General features: G+C 44.1%; 1 protein-coding gene across 1 annotated transcript; it reads left to right on the top strand.

Moving 5' to 3' along the window:
• The first annotated feature begins 757 nt into the window (after positions 1–757).
• On the top strand, positions 758–16,208 carry LOC142964132 (SH3 domain-binding protein 4). The gene is made up of 4 exons (XM_076104305.1): positions 758–970; positions 1,767–4,126; positions 14,071–14,259; positions 14,590–16,208. Exons 1-4 carry the CDS (start codon positions 850–852, stop codon positions 14,812–14,814), a joined length of 2,895 nt encoding a protein of 964 aa, XP_075960420.1. The 5' UTR covers positions 758–849; the 3' UTR covers positions 14,815–16,208.
• The last annotated feature ends 255 nt before the right edge of the window (positions 16,209–16,463 follow it).

The raw sequence follows: 16,463 nt of genomic DNA, 5'->3' as shown, positions 1-16,463 counted from the left end.
GTAAGCAGTTATTGTAAGCAGTTATTCTGCCAGCCACAGTAGTTCACCAGCTTTCCCTTGGCGTAGTCTGAAGGTCACCTGGCCTCTAGAACCGCAATTTAAGACATGCCGAAAAATTTAATGTTGTTATCATATCTGGCAGACAGTTTTTCCTATTGAGTATGAAAACTGATTGAAATGGAATTAATTGAAGACTTTGAAATATAAATTTTCACTCATCAGTGTGCTATATGATCATAGAAATCAAGTATCAGTAAGAGCTTAATCGCTATAAATAAATAATCTGATATATGAACATTTATCAGACGTCTGCATTTAGGAGTGAGCCAGTCGAGATAATTTGTAATTCTATTTCTATTGATTTTCTAACTCTCCTGTTGGTCCGTTTCTGTACACGGAGATCCAAACTCCCGAGAGAGGAGGCTGGAGGATCAAAGTTATTTAGAAGACTTCAATCACACACATATTTATGCACATCTGCTTTGCACTGGCGTTTACTGCTTATTTCATGTTGATTTCTAGCGTACTGAAAGCTCATGAGCCGAAAACTGAAAGAAACATTCTGAATTAAAAGAGAGCCTGATGAGCATGATCAACATCAACAAGACAAATTTCAAAAGACGAGAAGACGGAGAGTCTGGATGTTTCACACGGAAAACTGAATAAATATCAAGCAAAGAAAAACTTAAAAGGCAGATTTTCCTTTTTTATGTTACATAATCCGATATATTTTCTGTGTCTTTCAGAGATCATGGGAGGCTGTTGACATCCAACGTGGCCAGCACCAAATTTATCAACACATTAGAGTGGCCCGAACACACCGGTTGCGGCACAGTGACAGCTCCGAACATGGCCGCCCATCGAATCAGAGCCACCACCACCAACATCACCTCTCTCCCACGCTGCAAGTCCGAGGGGACGCTCATCGATCTCAGTGAAGTGTCAGAAGCCAGTCTCAATGATGTCAAAGGTCAGCTGTGCAATTAACAGGAAGAGGAGTAGAGTAATGACATTCCAACTGGAGGTTACATTGATTGAAACAGAGTTATTGTATGATGTGGAACATGTCCAAAGCACAGGAATCTATTTACTACAATGTTCATAAAATGTCAGTCAAAATAGTGACATTGACTGTTAAATCTGTAGATGGCTGGCAGGGACAAACTGAGAAAAGACTCTGCCGTCTTTGTTTGTGTTTGTTGAAGAGCCATTGAGCCGTGTCTGATTAGAGAGGTGAACAGTAAGTAGATTGTACTTTGTTCTATCTGTCCCTTCAAGAAACACAAACGGCAGGAGCAGAAGAATTAGTGAGCAGACTTTCAGTTTCTCCCCCGACTGAGCTGAAACAGACTAAGCGCACATCTGTGCTCTACTTAGTTGAAGCATCTGGTAGTGACAGTCCATCGCTGCATGGGATGACCTGTGTTTTTTTAAAAGATGCATAATGTTGACATCCTTGCAAGCGGTGCATTTATTTTGCTATTCTTATTATAACTGTTTTGCACATGTAGGCCTTAGAAATATTTGTTCCGACCATGTTTTTGTCCATTTAATATTTGTGCAGGAAATAAATATCTTTCTAAATAAGTTAAAAAAGACACTGCGGTAGACAGCAGTGTATGCCGTTACGCCCCCTCACCTCATGGATCAGATCCAGGGACAGTAAAATGAACCAACTAAATGCAACCACACCCACAACCCACACATTGCTACTCGTATTAAACTCAAGGCCTTGTGGCCACTTGACTGTTGTTGTTTTTTTTCAGTGCCTTCTCCCAGTGTCTTACGACTGGATGCTACTGCCTCCTTTGGTGCTGCCAGGGAAGTCGTTGCCATTAAGGACTATTGCCCATCCAGCTTCACCACCCTGAAGTTCTCCAAAGGGGACCGCCTCTACGTTCTGGACTCGTCAGGAGGAGAGTGGTGGTACGCCCACAACAACACAGAGATGGGTTACATCCCTGCAGCTTATGTGGAGCCCATCAACTTCAGAGACTCGTCCTTCAGCGACAGCGGGATGATTGACACTGTGGGAGACTGTAGCGAAGAGGCAGCCAAAGAAATGGACCTTCTAGGAGAGTGGGCAGGGGTCATTCTGAAACCAACCCTCTTCCAAAACGGAAATCCTTTTGCAACAACCCCTACCTCTACAAACCCTTTCCTAAACAAGGGTCCTCCGAGCTCACTTGATCAGAACAGTAATGAGAAATCAGTTGATCTCCTTCTGTTTGATACGCTCACTACATCAGTGCCCAACTCTACCAGCAGCACTGCCGTCAATGGTTTTGGCATTGGTGTTTTTAACCCTCTTAGTCCCACTGTTGGGGTGGGGCAAACGTTGCGCAGGGACAACCCGTTTTTTCGAAGCAAACGGTCCTACAGTCTGTCTGAGCTGTCTATTCTGCAGGCTCAGTCTGACGCCCCTCAGGCCTCCTCTAGTTTCTTCGGGGGCCTGAAAGCACCGGCGCCAGAGCAGTTCCAGAGCAGGGAGGACTTCCGAACAGCGTGGCTCAGCCACCGCAAGCTTGCCAGGTCCTGCCATGACTTGGACTCGCTGGGTCAGAATCCAGGGTGGGGTCAGACGCAGCCGGTGGAGACCAACATTGTCTGTCGGCTGGACAGCTCAGGGGGGGCTGTCCAGCTTCCTGACACCAACATCAGTATCCACATACCCGAAGGCCACGTGGCCCCAGGGGACACCCAGCAGATCTCGATCAAAGCTCTGCTCGACCCCCCGCTAGAGCTGAACAACGACCGCTGCACCACCGTCAGCCCTGTGGTGGAGATCAAACTCAGCAACATGGAGACCAAAACCTTCATAACCCTGGACATGAAAGTGTCTGTCGTGGTGAAAATGGAGAGCAGGGAGATGACAGAAGTCTTGTGTGTCAGGAGTGATTGTAAAGAAGGACCTTACACCCCCATTCCTCAGGCGTACATGTATGGGGACACAGTCCAGGTGTGTCTGGATAACCTGGAACCATGCATGTACGTGTGTGTTGTGGCTCAGTCCCAGTCCCAGTCCTTATCTCCAGACTCCACAGTTTGGGAGCATGTGGTTAAAAAGATCACCTTAGGAGTATATGGTCCTAAACATATTCACCCGTCCTTCAAGACAGTCGTGGCTATGTTTGGCCACGACTGTGCCCCAAAGACATTATTGGTGAGTGAGGTAGGCAAACAGGCACAGTCTGCTCCATCAGTAGTGCTGCAGCTCTGGGGTAAACACCAGTTTGTCCTGTCCAAACCCCAGGACCTCCGCGTTGGAGTTTACTCCAACATGGCCAACTATGAGGTAAAGGCTAGTGACCAGGCCAGAGTGGTCCGGGGCTTCCAGGTTAAACTAGGCAAGGTCAGCAGGATTGTCTACATCATTGCATCGCGCAACACGGATGATGTTTCTGATTTCACCATAAGGATCCAGGTCAAAGACGACCAAGATTGTATACTGGCTCAGTTTTGTGTCCAGACACCAACACCGCCACCCAAAACAGGCCCAAAGACATCGGTGCAAAGGCGCTTCCTGAAGAAGAAGGAAGTGGGCAAGATAGTCTTGTCTCCTCTCGCAATCGCCACCAAGTACCCTGTTTTTCAGGACCGGAGAATAAATAACCTGAAGTTCGGAAAATTAATCAAAACTGTCATTCGACAGACGAAAAATCTGTACTTGCTCGAGTACAAAAAAGGAGACTTTGTAGCTCTGTTGAGTGAGGAGAAGATCAGGCTGAAGGGTCAGCTGTGGACAAAAGAGTGGTACATTGGATATTATCAGGGCAAAATGGGATTTGTTCATGCAAAGAATGTGCTGGTGGTTGGCAAGGTTAAGCCCATTTACTTCAGCGGGCCCGACCTTACGACTTCATTGTTACTGGAGCAGATACTGAAGCCCTGCAAATTCCTCACGTACATCTACGCCTCCGTAAGAACTATACTGATGGAGAACATCGGCAGCTGGCGAGCGTTCGCGGATGCCCTCGGATACGTCAACCTGCCCTTGACCCATTTCTGCCGTGCAGAGCTGGACAGCGAACCGGAGAGGGTCGCATCGGTGCTGGAGAGGCTGAAGGAGGACTGCAACAATGCAGAGAGCAAAGAGCGAAAGTCCTTCCAGAAAGAACTCCTGACGGTAAGTTACAACCTTGGCATCTTCCTCTGTTGCAGTGACTAAGCATTTTCTCCGAGTCATTGATTTGAGAAAATGCAAATTCTCCTTTCCTGTTGTTCCTTGAGTCTCAGTTGAGTCTTTTGTTTCTCATGCGTCAAATTCAATAGTCATGTATTTCTGTCTGTATCCTCCTGGTTGGGGATTTCTCTCTCAGAGAACAATTCTTCCTTTCTCTTGTTATCTACCCACAGCTGCTTTAGGCTTTTGGCTTTAGGCTGTGGTCCAGTCTGTTAATTCTGCTGGGAGTGCAGTCGATAACTGCTGTGTAGGCATCAACGTCTAATCGGAACCTGAGGAGCTGTGGCGTGCAACAGAATACTTTGTAACTCAACTTTGCAACTGTGTGTGTATAGTATGCTGATCTTATAAATCGAATTGATCACTCAGGCTACTTTAATTTTCTATCTTTATGTGCATATGAATCAAAGCCCTCGGGGCCGGGTCGGGGACGAATGAAACAACTTCAAGAAACAGACCCATACTCTTGTGTTTGAAGTACAAAATGCTGTGCTCTGGTACAGAATATCTTTAAAACACAGAGTATTGGTTTTTCCTCAAAGTGTTCTGCTTTAACTAGGGATTCACCGATCAAACTCTCTTTCGCCTTTCTAACTTTGTTAAACAAAATGTAACAAATGAAGACAAAGCTATACATGTATTAAATTAAATGTTAAACCCTACACCCAACTTGGTAAAAACTCTTCAAATATCAGTTATTTTTCAGCCAACTCAGACATTAGTTGGGCTTTTGCTTTCTAATAAAAGAACAGATGTGTCTGCAGCAGATGAAGAGGCCTGTTCATGCCTCATGCTTTTTTTTTTATTAGTATATTCAGCTTTTCTTTAAAGTGGACAAAGTGCTGAGCTGTGTTAGCTGCAAGTGTACAACAACCAACTCTCTCAGTCACTTTGTTATGCATCTTCTGTCATGGAAATGTGGATTTTCACTGTCGCTTCAGGCAGTACGGGTAGCGATTTTCATCCTGAGATGTCTATACGCACTGAACTCCCTCATCATATCTTGTCTGATTTATGCCTATGGCTTAATGCTACATAAACCTTATCATTTTCATTTTTTTTATTTTATGTGTCTGCTTGGTTGAAATACTACAACACTTTGGTTGAGTGGAATCCAGCTTCCCCGTTGCCTTTATATCACTGTTCCTGGACGTAGTTTCTCCATCAGTATATAATCCTACAGAGAGTCACTGTCAGAGGTCATGGACGTACTGCAGCTGAAGGAACACAGAGCAGATACACTGTAATTTACGCGAGGTTGTAAACACTAGTTAGAACCATTTATAGACAGAGAAACTGCAGTATGGAAAAGAACATAATAAAAGGTGGTGGCTGAAAATATGGCCTTTGAGGGAGTTCTGTACAATTCGTTTCTGAATATAGGTCTGTTTTTTGGTTTTCTTCTGTCAGGATTACACCTAAACTACTGGTTACTGTGGGGACAAAGCATGCAGCAATGCAGCAAATTTGAGATTGCGAGGACTCTTTGTTTAACCGACACAAATATGCTGTTTGTTCCATGTGCAAACATCTGATGTTTGTTTTTTGTGGATTTTGTTGCGTGTGTGTGGGCCTCCGAGTACAGCGAGTCTAAAGACTGTCAGATGAATTCCTCATCCTCCTCTCCTCTTGCCAATTTTCTATGTCACAGAATAAAATGTCCTGTGATTTGCCTGTGTGTCATTTGACATGGACAGAAGTCTATTTTTAGAAGAAAGAAAGCCAAATCAAAAGCAATGTGGTCGCTTTCTTTGTGCTCGAATGTCTGAATCCATTGTGGACTGCTTTGATTGTTGCGCATGTACTCACATACAGTGTATTTGTTACAAATATAGATTTTTCATTTCCATCGGTTCTGTATCCTGCTTCTCAGGCTGGTCGGTGTCGCCTGTACATTTGTGTGGAGCGACAGATATTAGCTTGTTGAATATATCAAAAGATGTGTCCGATAAGCCGGAGAGACAGAGAGGTGAACTGTGGGGTTTTTCCAGCTTTGGATGTTACATTTTGATGGAACCCAGAGTTATTAATTATGTTTGCAAATGATAATTACTAGTTCACAGGAAACCAACAGGTTACTAGCAGCAAGCAGTGACAAGCCCGAGGCCCCAGCGGGGATCTCAGCAGCACAGCTTGAGATGTATCATCGTGTGTCTCTGGGCTGCCTGCCTGATGGCTCCGTGCCTTTCACAGTTATTATTTCAAACAGAAGAAGACAAACAATTTTATAACACTGCATGGTTGTGCTTTTAGAATTATTCTTATTTTAGATTTTTAAAGTACTGTACCCACAGTACATCAACAACTGTTACATCTATTTATGCCATTTAAATTCACACATTTTTAGGATTTTGGAAGGTTGGACTAATGTATTTGGCTTTTCTGAGGCCATCATCACGATGCTGCTCTGATGGTCCCACAGATGTGGATAGGAGAATTTGGATCTTTGTGTTTTCTAGTCTAGTAGTATAAGTCTTAAGGCTGACGTGTGTACAGAAGAATTCAGAACAGTGCAGCATGGACTGAAGCAGACTGGGAATTGATTTTCTTTATTCGTTTCTGGATGTTCACAGTTTATAATATCTATGTGAATGAAGCCACCATCACATATGAATCAGCCTCGTTGTGTTGTTGTTGTCAGCGGGTGATGGAAAGGATCCAGGTTGTGTCTATTGGATGTCAGGCCTGCAGATGCTTCCTGTCTCATTGTTCAGAAACTAAACAGAAGCTCCAGTTGTGGACCGGCAGGCGCCTGCAGTCGGTACGACTTCCCATAATCCTCCTTGACCCAGACCCCCTCTGCACAGATGACCATTCACAGTTAACTGTCACACTGGCAGTTAACTGTGTTGGATAATGAAAATGATTTCTGTTAAATGTCAGCGTACGGCTGCACTACACGTGGACATTTTACGCAATTCATTTGATTGATTATTCCCATCATAAATAATAGGTGATTAATAATTCAGGTGCATTTCACTGAAGCAGTAGTTTTCTCATGTGGCTGAACACAGAACTGTGTTTGTTCATATACTCCTGCATGAACGCATCTGCAGTTAGATCTAAAGATGCTACATTTGGTCTCTTTGTGAATTCAAATCACTGCTGCAGAAACTGCTGCTCTGCTTCTCCAGGCTGCACTTAGGTGAGTGTATATGGGTGTTGCTGGACAGTCTTTTTTTAATGTATTCGTACAGATTGGAATTATAAGGTAGGTGTCCACTTGGAAGAAGTGTCATGTTTAGCAAACCACCAAAAACAGCCTTACATAACATAACTCACACTACAAATACACAGATACAGACATCTCTCTCCCACCCACACCCTCAGACCTCAGTTCCCACTGAAGTCGGTGTACACATAGTCCTGGACCACATGAAAGATCCTCCGGACCACAACCAGCATTAGGAACAACTACACAGAAATAATCAAATATTCTCACTGATGGTTTCATTTCGTTATGAGGGTCATAAAGAGGCATCAGTAATATTTTGACTGTTTCATAACCAGTTAAAAGTTCCTTGTAGTAACTTTAAAGAGGGGTTTAGTTTCTCACGCTCTGTTAGAAGATCACTTACTGTTTGATGGCGGATCAACCAATCAGCTCGCTCGACATGCAAATCCGCACTAAACCTTGTTTAGACTAGTCAGCAGAGCCCTGAAGCCTCGCTCCCACTGCCGTACAGAGTGCTTTTTTTTTTTGTTTATTCAAAGTTTATTTATATTGAACATGTCAAAATGTCAAAATTACCACCGTTCTCCTGCTCACAAAGACGTTAACTTGTATCTCAGCAGAAGCATAATTGCAGCTTCAGTCTCATTAAGTTATTGATTGCGATTGGTTTGAGTTATTTTTTTGGATTTAGAAAGCTTAGGTTGTTTCTGGATGAAATCCTCAACATGATTGTATTAGAAATCCAATCCATAGTTTCACTCTGGCATTTGTGCTCGATTCTGATTGACTTTTAGCACAAGTTGTTTTATGATGTGGGTCGGCTGCCTTTCTCCGTCAGGACACCTTTGAAGAAGAGACGCTTAATTCATCTTCCCAGATTAATGGCTGCGACTGTAGGAAATATTTCTAATGGATCAAATGACTCTTTGTAATGTGAAAGCTGTCAAACTCACAGAAAATGATCGGCCATCTCTGCAGTCCCACGCAGCTCTAGGGAGCGTTACAGTGTCTTAACCCGTGGTTTGGGTTCTGCAGGCCGTAGCTGTTCTGTTCTGATTCACTCTCTGGTCTCTACAGCACTTTGGTCAACATGTGTTGTTTTCAAATGTGCTGTATACATGAATTGGATACTAACATTTTGACTTCAGCACTCTCAGGGCTCTCATAGCGTCACTTCAGAGAAGAAGCTGTAAAAACCCACAGTACAAGACCAGCAGTGAACAGCACACAGACACAGTTTAAGACTATCTGGTGAACAAAGTGGAGCATTTAGCAGCTGAAGAGACAGAGATTTCCCTCAGGAGCTGGTAGAAACAAAACCGAGCTAGAAGAGGGTGAATATTGGACACAAACACTCTCGTACTGATTCATGCTGCTCTGTAGCAGCTGGATGTAGAATTAAGCAACTGATTGCTCACAAGTTCAACATATCGGCTGTAGAGCTGATGATATGTCAGTGTTGTGTTCACAGCCTGCTGAAAACAAGTGGTCATTGCAGGTTTGAATAAAGATTAAACAACTTAATATAAGACATGAGATGGCTGTGACATAAAAAAACAACATAATCAACATGACGGTGAAATATCTCTTAGAAAACAATGAGTGTCCAGACTTTGGGAGATCAGAGATGTGATTTCAGGGCAGTTGACACATGGTGCTGGTTCTCTTCTTCACTTCAAAAAAATAAAAATACTGCGATGAAATTAACAGATGTCTACAAAGCCTTGTGAGACGAGCGTCACTGGGCCGGCCTGCACAGGTCCTCACTCCCTCTCTCTGTCTTAAGCTGCAGCAGATACATCTTTTGGGATTTACACAGGAATCTTACGTGCAGAACAAAAAGTAATCCGCCCCATATCTCTCTCTTTCTCTGTCTGCTCCTGTCCTGCTGTAACCGACCGACTATCGGCTCAGAAAGACTTTTCCTCCAGTGCCACCCTGGCATTGACGGTTGTGGTTTTGAGTGAAATTTCTCAACAGCTATTTGATGAGAGAACACGAACGTCTGAATCTTATTTCATAGCAATCCATCCAAGAGGTGGACCGACTGACCGAGACACTACTGAGACTGAAAACTGACAGCAACAGTAATATAACACATTTCTCTTTCTCTTTATTGTGTGTTTTCTTTGTGTTTTCACTGTTGTTAATGGAACAGACGCTGAAAAAAAATGTGCACCGTTTTCACTTATTTAAGACTTTCTGTCCTTACTTGACAAGAATATAACTGAACGTGAGCTTCTCTCTTGCTCCATCTGTTTGACTTCCTCCTGAGATTCTGTGAGTGAAGAAGGAGAACCAGGGGCAACCCTCCTCCTCTTGCTGCCGACAGACAGTGAACCGACAGGCCAATTTAATAAGAACCTGCAGCATGAGCCCACAGAGGTGGAACCTTTGTTGTGTCTTGGTGCTAAAAGGAGGATTTTCATTTCAAAGCTCTCGCTCGGCTCTGCAGTCGAGCGTCCGACCCTCCTGAATTATTTGCGGTGAGATCAGTGTGGCAGGTTAGAGCCCGGGAATAATAATAACATCCTATTCCTGGAGGAGGGCTCTGGAAACTGGAGCAGCAACCAGGCCCCCTGTGTGTGATTGGCTCTCTGCCTCGCCATTCTCGTACACAAATCTAGATTTGAGTTTTTCCACCATCTCCAGCCTCCTTCCTCCGTTCCTCTCCTCTCCTCTCCTTCACTGACTGGGTGTGGCAAGCTGCTGCTTTTGGAGTAATTAACTGAACAACAGATCACTCGCTCTCTGGAGAGTAAGGCCTTGTTTGTACTTCGGAGCCATTTTATGAAGAATAAAGGGAGTTCACTCGTGGGTAAAATGCCCAAAACCAGCACCCACAGTCTTTAATCTCTCCCAGCATCCCCAGGTTTTGGTTCGGAGGTGGAGGTTTGTTTGCAAAAAAAAAGAAAAGGTAAAGAGATGAGAACGCAGGTTTGAAATTGCAAAAGGAATGAAATTGCAAAGCCACAGCACGGCTAAGATGGAGTGTAGAGGCTGTAAATGGGAAACGTGGAGGAAGTCAGATGGAAAATGAAGATGGGATAGAAAAATAATAAAGAGGAGATTGAAGTGGAGAGATTGAGTGTCAGTTTTGTAGCTGAGAGGAAAACCTGAAACAAGATGACGGAAGAAACAAATCATTTATCAAAAAGCTCACTGTTGCGTGTACCAAGGGTTTAGTTTTGCAGTTTTCTTCGGATGTGAAAGCAGGGAGGGACTGCGTGTGTGTGTGTGTGTGTGTGTGTGTGTGTTTTGGTGTGCAGCGACTGACATGATTGAAGCGCCCGCTTGGTTTCCACCGTCAACGTTATCTCTGAAAATATGTCTGCAGGAATTTTCTTCTCATTTTGACAAGCAGATGATTTATGCAGCGGGGGGGGGGGGGGGGGGAGCTGCAGGGCTTCAGAGAGCTGATTGGTTAATGTGTGAAACAAACTCTGTGGCATTTAACTAAAGCACACACACACACACACACACACGCTCAGAGTCCCATAACTTGTCCACATAGACCAGCTGACATTTAAAATGAAACCCAGCACAGCTTTTAATTCTCCGCTGTCTCGGCGTATTGTTGCGGTGAAAAGAAGCTGTTTGAATTGCTGGAACGGCGGTGCACCCGGCTCCGTCTACTGCAGTGCAATTATTAGTTTAAAATTGGGCTGGAGACTCGCAGGGCACGACGGTCAGTGATAAATACTTAACAACACGCCATCAAAGATTTACAGCAGCCAGAATGTTTCTCACCAGTGAGACGTATCGGGGAGAGACCAAAGTGCAGCTTCACAAAATGTCTTCTTTATGCTCTGAACTGGACTCCATTACATATAAAAAATTCAACACACTGTGCTTTCATAAGGCGGAGTATTAATTACGAGCTATTGCCCCGAGTGTGATCGTTCATTCTCGACCTTGGGAATATTAGTATAATAGCATACTAATCTCAAGATCCAGAGAAAAAGTCCCTCTGCTAATGAAGATCATGAGATGCACTTGAGAGCTCTGCAAAAACCCAGTAAGTGGTCAAGTACAGTAGCTGAGTTTCTTGGGTTTTAACCCTTTTAGCACCTTGAGGGGTTTTGCTCAGTTTAGAGCTGAAACAATTAGTTGATTAATCACCTCCAGAAAATGAATGAGCAACTATTTTGATAGTCACACATTTTTGTTTCATTCACTTTCTCAACAAAAATAGTGAAACACTTCCAAACATGAAGTGTAATGTTGTGAGTCAGTCAGTTAGGGGTGGACTACACGTAGGGATCAGGTTTCCTATAGACCAGCAATTAAATTGGATCTGTAGGGAATTAATAGGCTGCTAAGACCCCTAAAAGAAAGGCACCAGGGAGTGATGTTGGAGGAGTTATTGATCAAGTCTCTCTTTAATTCACAGTAGGTCTTCTTATAATGGAGAGGTCTGACACTTAAATGCCTTCACTAAGTTAAAGTAATCACCATGAACTCTTAAAAGGAACACTTTACAACAAAGTTTGGGCAGCAGGCTTCGGCAGGACACATCACACCTGGTTCATTTCAGTTCCACAATCAAAACCTTTCAGACAAAAGAAAGAGGTGGTGGAGGGAATAAGTGAGTATGGATGGATACAGATCTTCAAAGGAAGGATCCTCGGTATCATGGATCGGCTCTTAAATCAGAAACTGTTTTGTTATTGATGAACTGCCTTATGCTATGCTAAGCTAACAGTCTCCTGGCTCCTTGAAATCGATCTTCTCACATAAATTGTTCCCCCCACTAAAACTAAGCTGATGTAAGAAAGGTTGTGATTTGTAAAAACTATGGATGACTACAGACACAATCTTATGCTTTATCAAAATGTTTGCTTGACTTGTACTAAATAAACAAAGCATACTATTGTTACCAAGCAGCTACCAATGCACTCCTGTGCAGTGACAGACTTAAACCTGCAGTAAGACAGGAAGTGATCCCCTTTTATTTCGGCAGGGATTTCCTGTCGTTGTTATCCAGCGAGGAAACAGGTGCTCGTCAAAGGGTTTATCTCCCCGACAGCCTCTTCCCCTCAACTTCCACAAAGACCCAGAAACAAACAAGTGTTGTGTGATTCCAGCGCAGTCGGTCGCTAAGAGTTAAAGTAACAACAAACGTGTCCCTGAACTTAACTTGAGTAATGTGATTTTGGCAGCTAAGTGATCTCGAAGAACAGCGGGCAGCGTCTGATTGGCACAGACCTCCTCTCCTCTGGTGTCCTCTCAGACTGAGAGAGGCTGCTGGAGCATGGCATCTGCATTCCTTACCCCCTCCCCCCTCCCCCCCCCCTCTCATATCCTGCCGTTCCACACATTCCTGCACATGGAGCTGAAGCCCAAACTGGAGCTTTAAATTCACCTTCGCTCTGTTGAGTCTGTAATTCAAAGGCTGCGTCCCGGTGTGTCAGGCCAGCTCTGTGTGTGTGTGTGTGTGTGTGTGTGTGTGTGTGTGTACTTCTGTCTTTGTGAGGACCATGGGTTTTAGACCTGGATAACGAGGACACGAGGAAGAATGTGGAAAGTGTGGACATTATGAAAAGTTTGGATTTTTTCGGAAAGTGAGGCCATTTTTAGAAAGCGGTCCTGATCTGGTTAAATATATTTAATCTGCGGGGTTTTTGGCACTTATATCGTCATTGTTAGTTTTTAGACTCATAATCATGAATATGAGTTCAAATACTTTTAAGGCCTAGGGGATGCATTATATTTGTATGGACATGTGTGTGTGTCTGCAAATGTGTTGCATGAATACATACGTGTGTATCCGTCAGTGGAAACTCACTTTGTATTTGCATTTGTGTGACATTTGTATTTGCAAATCCCCAGTGGCGCGCTGCAGGTTCTGTCTGCTGTAGGAGCAGACTTGAGTCTCCACAGTGTTTTCTGTTCCCACTAACACCAGCAGTCTGGGCATAACTGATGGAGACAGGCAGGTTACGGAGGCTGATGGGAGGAGCTGGGCTCCTGTCCAGACCAGTTAGAGCCAAACAAACAGGAGCCACGTCGGCACATTGCATTTTGCTTTGCCTCAACAGCAGCGGGACCTGAAGATGGAGATGTTGCTGAGCTGTCTAAACTTTGGTGCAGAGCAAGAAAGCTAGACGATTAGTGTTCGTTACTGGCCCCGGTGCTTCTTGAACGCCATCCTCAGGACAAACCACAGCTAAATCATCAGTATGTTGCCTTTAGGAGATGCTGGAAAGGGCTTTAGACTTTAATCTTGTATCAGCATTGGTCACCAGGCATTTTTTCCTCCCCCTGGTTCAGATGTGACATAAATCCTGAGTGTTGTTGTGGAAGCAACATGAGGCTCTTATTTCTATTTCCACCAGAAAGCATTTGAAAAATGCACAAAGCTGAGATTTGCAGGGGGATTGGAGAGGCAGGCTGTGGAAAATAACAGAGGATCAAGTTAGTGGAATGAAACCTGTAGATGTTCATTTATTAGTCTCTATGTAGAGGTTGGTCTTAGTAAAACTTCACTGACTTCTGCTCAGTTCCCATCTTCACTAGACTCCTTGTTAACAATTCAATGCTGTCCTCTCTCTTACCCCGCTGTCGACTGATTCCCAGTCAGAGCTCATATCTGATTTTTCTTAACAATTCAGTCCCCACAGTGCTCCAGATTCCACTTCCAGCATTTCAGGCTGTACTTTTCTCTGTTATTTATTCACTCACAAAGTCCTCTTATTTCCATTCACTGCAGGCTCTTTTGAAGATGGACTGTCAGGGTCTCGTGGCCAGACTGGTCATGGACTTTGTCCTCCTGACCACGGCCGTGGAGGTGGCAGGACGCTGGAGGGAGCTCGCCGAGAGGCTCGTCAAGGTTTCGCGCCAGCAGATGGACGCTTATGAGGCGCCGCATCGCGACAAGAACGGGGTGGTGGACAGCGAGGTACGTCCGTCTCACAGGGGATTTCTGTTGTCTTATGGCGGTCACACCCAACGCAAAGCACCCAACGCAAAGCAAACATTTAACGTGGTTTGATTACACACAAAGTCGACGCAAAGACACAAATAGATGCGAATTAACGCCGGGTGACGCGAATGATGCGAGAAAATTGTTGTATTTATCAGTTTATGTTTTTAACCATTTGAACCGTATAACAGGCATGGAAAGGACAGCCGACATCAGTCTGCTGTCGGACACAATCAGTTCTGTCAGTGTTGAGACGCGCCGGTGTATCAGCAGATCACGGGATGTTTTGTTCTCTCCTGTCTGCAGGCCATGTGGAAGCCGGCGTATGACTTCCTGGTCACGTGGGCCGCTCAGATCGGCGACAGCTACAGGGACGTGATCCAGGAGCTGCACATGGGCTTAGACAAGATGAAGAACCCCATCACCAAACGCTGGAAGCATCTGACCGGCACGCTCATCCTCGTCAACTGCCTGGACGCCCTGCGGAGCTCCGCCTTCAGCCCCGCCGCTCAGGACGACTACGCCATCTGAACTGTCCCCATCATGACTCGTGATGTTAACCCTGCCGGTGTTCCCCCCCGCACAGTCCCACCTCGCTCTTCTGGAGCACTCGAAAAGTCACACAGTTTCAAATGTTGCATATCAGCTGTCTTGCTCACTCTGAATGCCACTACTGCTGTCGTATGTTGTTTTGTTCCTGCGGCGCTGCCTTTAGACCGCCCCCTCCCCCACGTCTCTGCCGCCGGCCAAACAACACAGTGCTGTATGGAGCTCGCAGTATTCACAAAGACTCTTTTAATAGTTCCTGTCTTGCATAGTTATGTATTTTTGTACTCTTATTATGGCACAGCATTTTTTAAAGCAACACTATGAACCTTTTGGTTAAGAACTGTGGATTGAACGCCAAGAAAGTCACTTTTTAAAGAAAAAGACACTTTTAGATATCGTATCCTCGTTACCGTAGCCTTGTCACGTGTCAAATCTGTTCTATTTATTTTGTCACTTTTTCTTCTCTACTTCAGGTTGTGTCTCTCTCACCGTGGTCCTGCTTATTTCAAGAGATCCAAATATTCGTCTGTCAGTCGGTATTTGACCTGGCACCGAAAAAAACTGAATAATTTATTAATCTTGCACACCAAGTTTGAATCAAGCTCTCCACTAATGCCAAAACATGCCAACTAATCGAATAGTTTAACAGTCTAACTTGATAGAATTTAAAACATTCTCTGGTTCCAAATTCTCAGATTTGAGAAATTCATTGTCAATTTAATAATTAACTGTTGGTCGTACAAAACCAGTGATTTGAAAATGACGATGGACATTCTTAACTGTTTTCTGACTAAACTGTTATTGTATCAAGCTGGACAGTTCATCCTCGACTTTGTGAACATCTGTTGTCAAAACAAACTCAACTCAAGGTCCACTTGAGTCACTTCTTCTGGTGCTTTTGACCTCATCTCATGGTCTTCTCAGCAGTGTCAGTTTGCTCAGTTGTCATTTACGCTCAGTTACATCCACGTGGATGAGAAGTCCGAGACGTGCTCAATCTGCCGATGAGACTAAAAGCTCCAGAACAAGTGAGAAAGTAGACTGAGTTGTTTGTGCGATTAACGAATAAACTGTCGATTATTCTTTTTAGATAAAAAAATATCAGCCTTACCTTCCATATAACAATCAAACTGTAGCCACTCATGTCTCAACTCTTTGTCTCTGTGTCCTGTATCTCTTTTGTCCCATGGAAGTAGTTGTTACCAAAGCTTGCCAAAAATGAATACAGCTCTACACAGATGACCTTGTACAACGTTCAGACCACTGTTGTGATGACACTGTCTGTCAATGCTTCTGGTTAGGTTTGGTCTCAGTGCTGCAGACTGTATAATGTGGTGAGTTTGAAAACCTTTCTGTGACTGCATACTTTTGTGGAAAAAGACTAAATAAAAAATGTAAATATTTGGACACAATATTTGTTATATTGTACCGAATCTCTATCAAAATAATTCAGAATTTGTAGGCAACGGGACAAGATTTTGGTTTGTATTGCAATTAGTATTGACCTGTCACATTTGAGAGAGCTTTGGTTGCGTACAGGTTTGGAGGAACCCATCGGTTAATGTCTGGTGACGATTTAGCTTTTTATTGATCTCTTTAAACAGATATTTGCATATGCATGCAGGTGCAGC

Source organism: Anarhichas minor, unplaced genomic scaffold (genome assembly GCF_050575085.1).
Source record: "Anarhichas minor isolate MPS153535 unplaced genomic scaffold, ASM5057508v1 ptg000004l, whole genome shotgun sequence".
Lineage (NCBI taxonomy): Eukaryota > Metazoa > Chordata > Actinopteri > Perciformes > Anarhichadidae > Anarhichas > Anarhichas minor.
Note: the sequence above shows the minus strand (reverse complement) of the source record. Positions and strands in the feature narration are given on the sequence as shown.

Excerpts from the sequence above, each read along its gene's own strand:
- LOC142964132 (XM_076104305.1), top strand. The coding sequence starts at position 850 with ATGGCCGCCCATCGAATCAGAGCCACCACCACCAACATCACCTCTCTC. Across the intron at positions 971-1,766 it reads CAGTCTCAATGATGTCAAAG|TGCCTTCTCCCAGTGTCTTA; the intron begins GTCAGCTGTGCA and ends GTTTTTTTTCAG. Across the intron at positions 4,127-14,070 it reads TCCAGAAAGAACTCCTGACG|GCTCTTTTGAAGATGGACTG; the intron begins GTAAGTTACAAC and ends CATTCACTGCAG.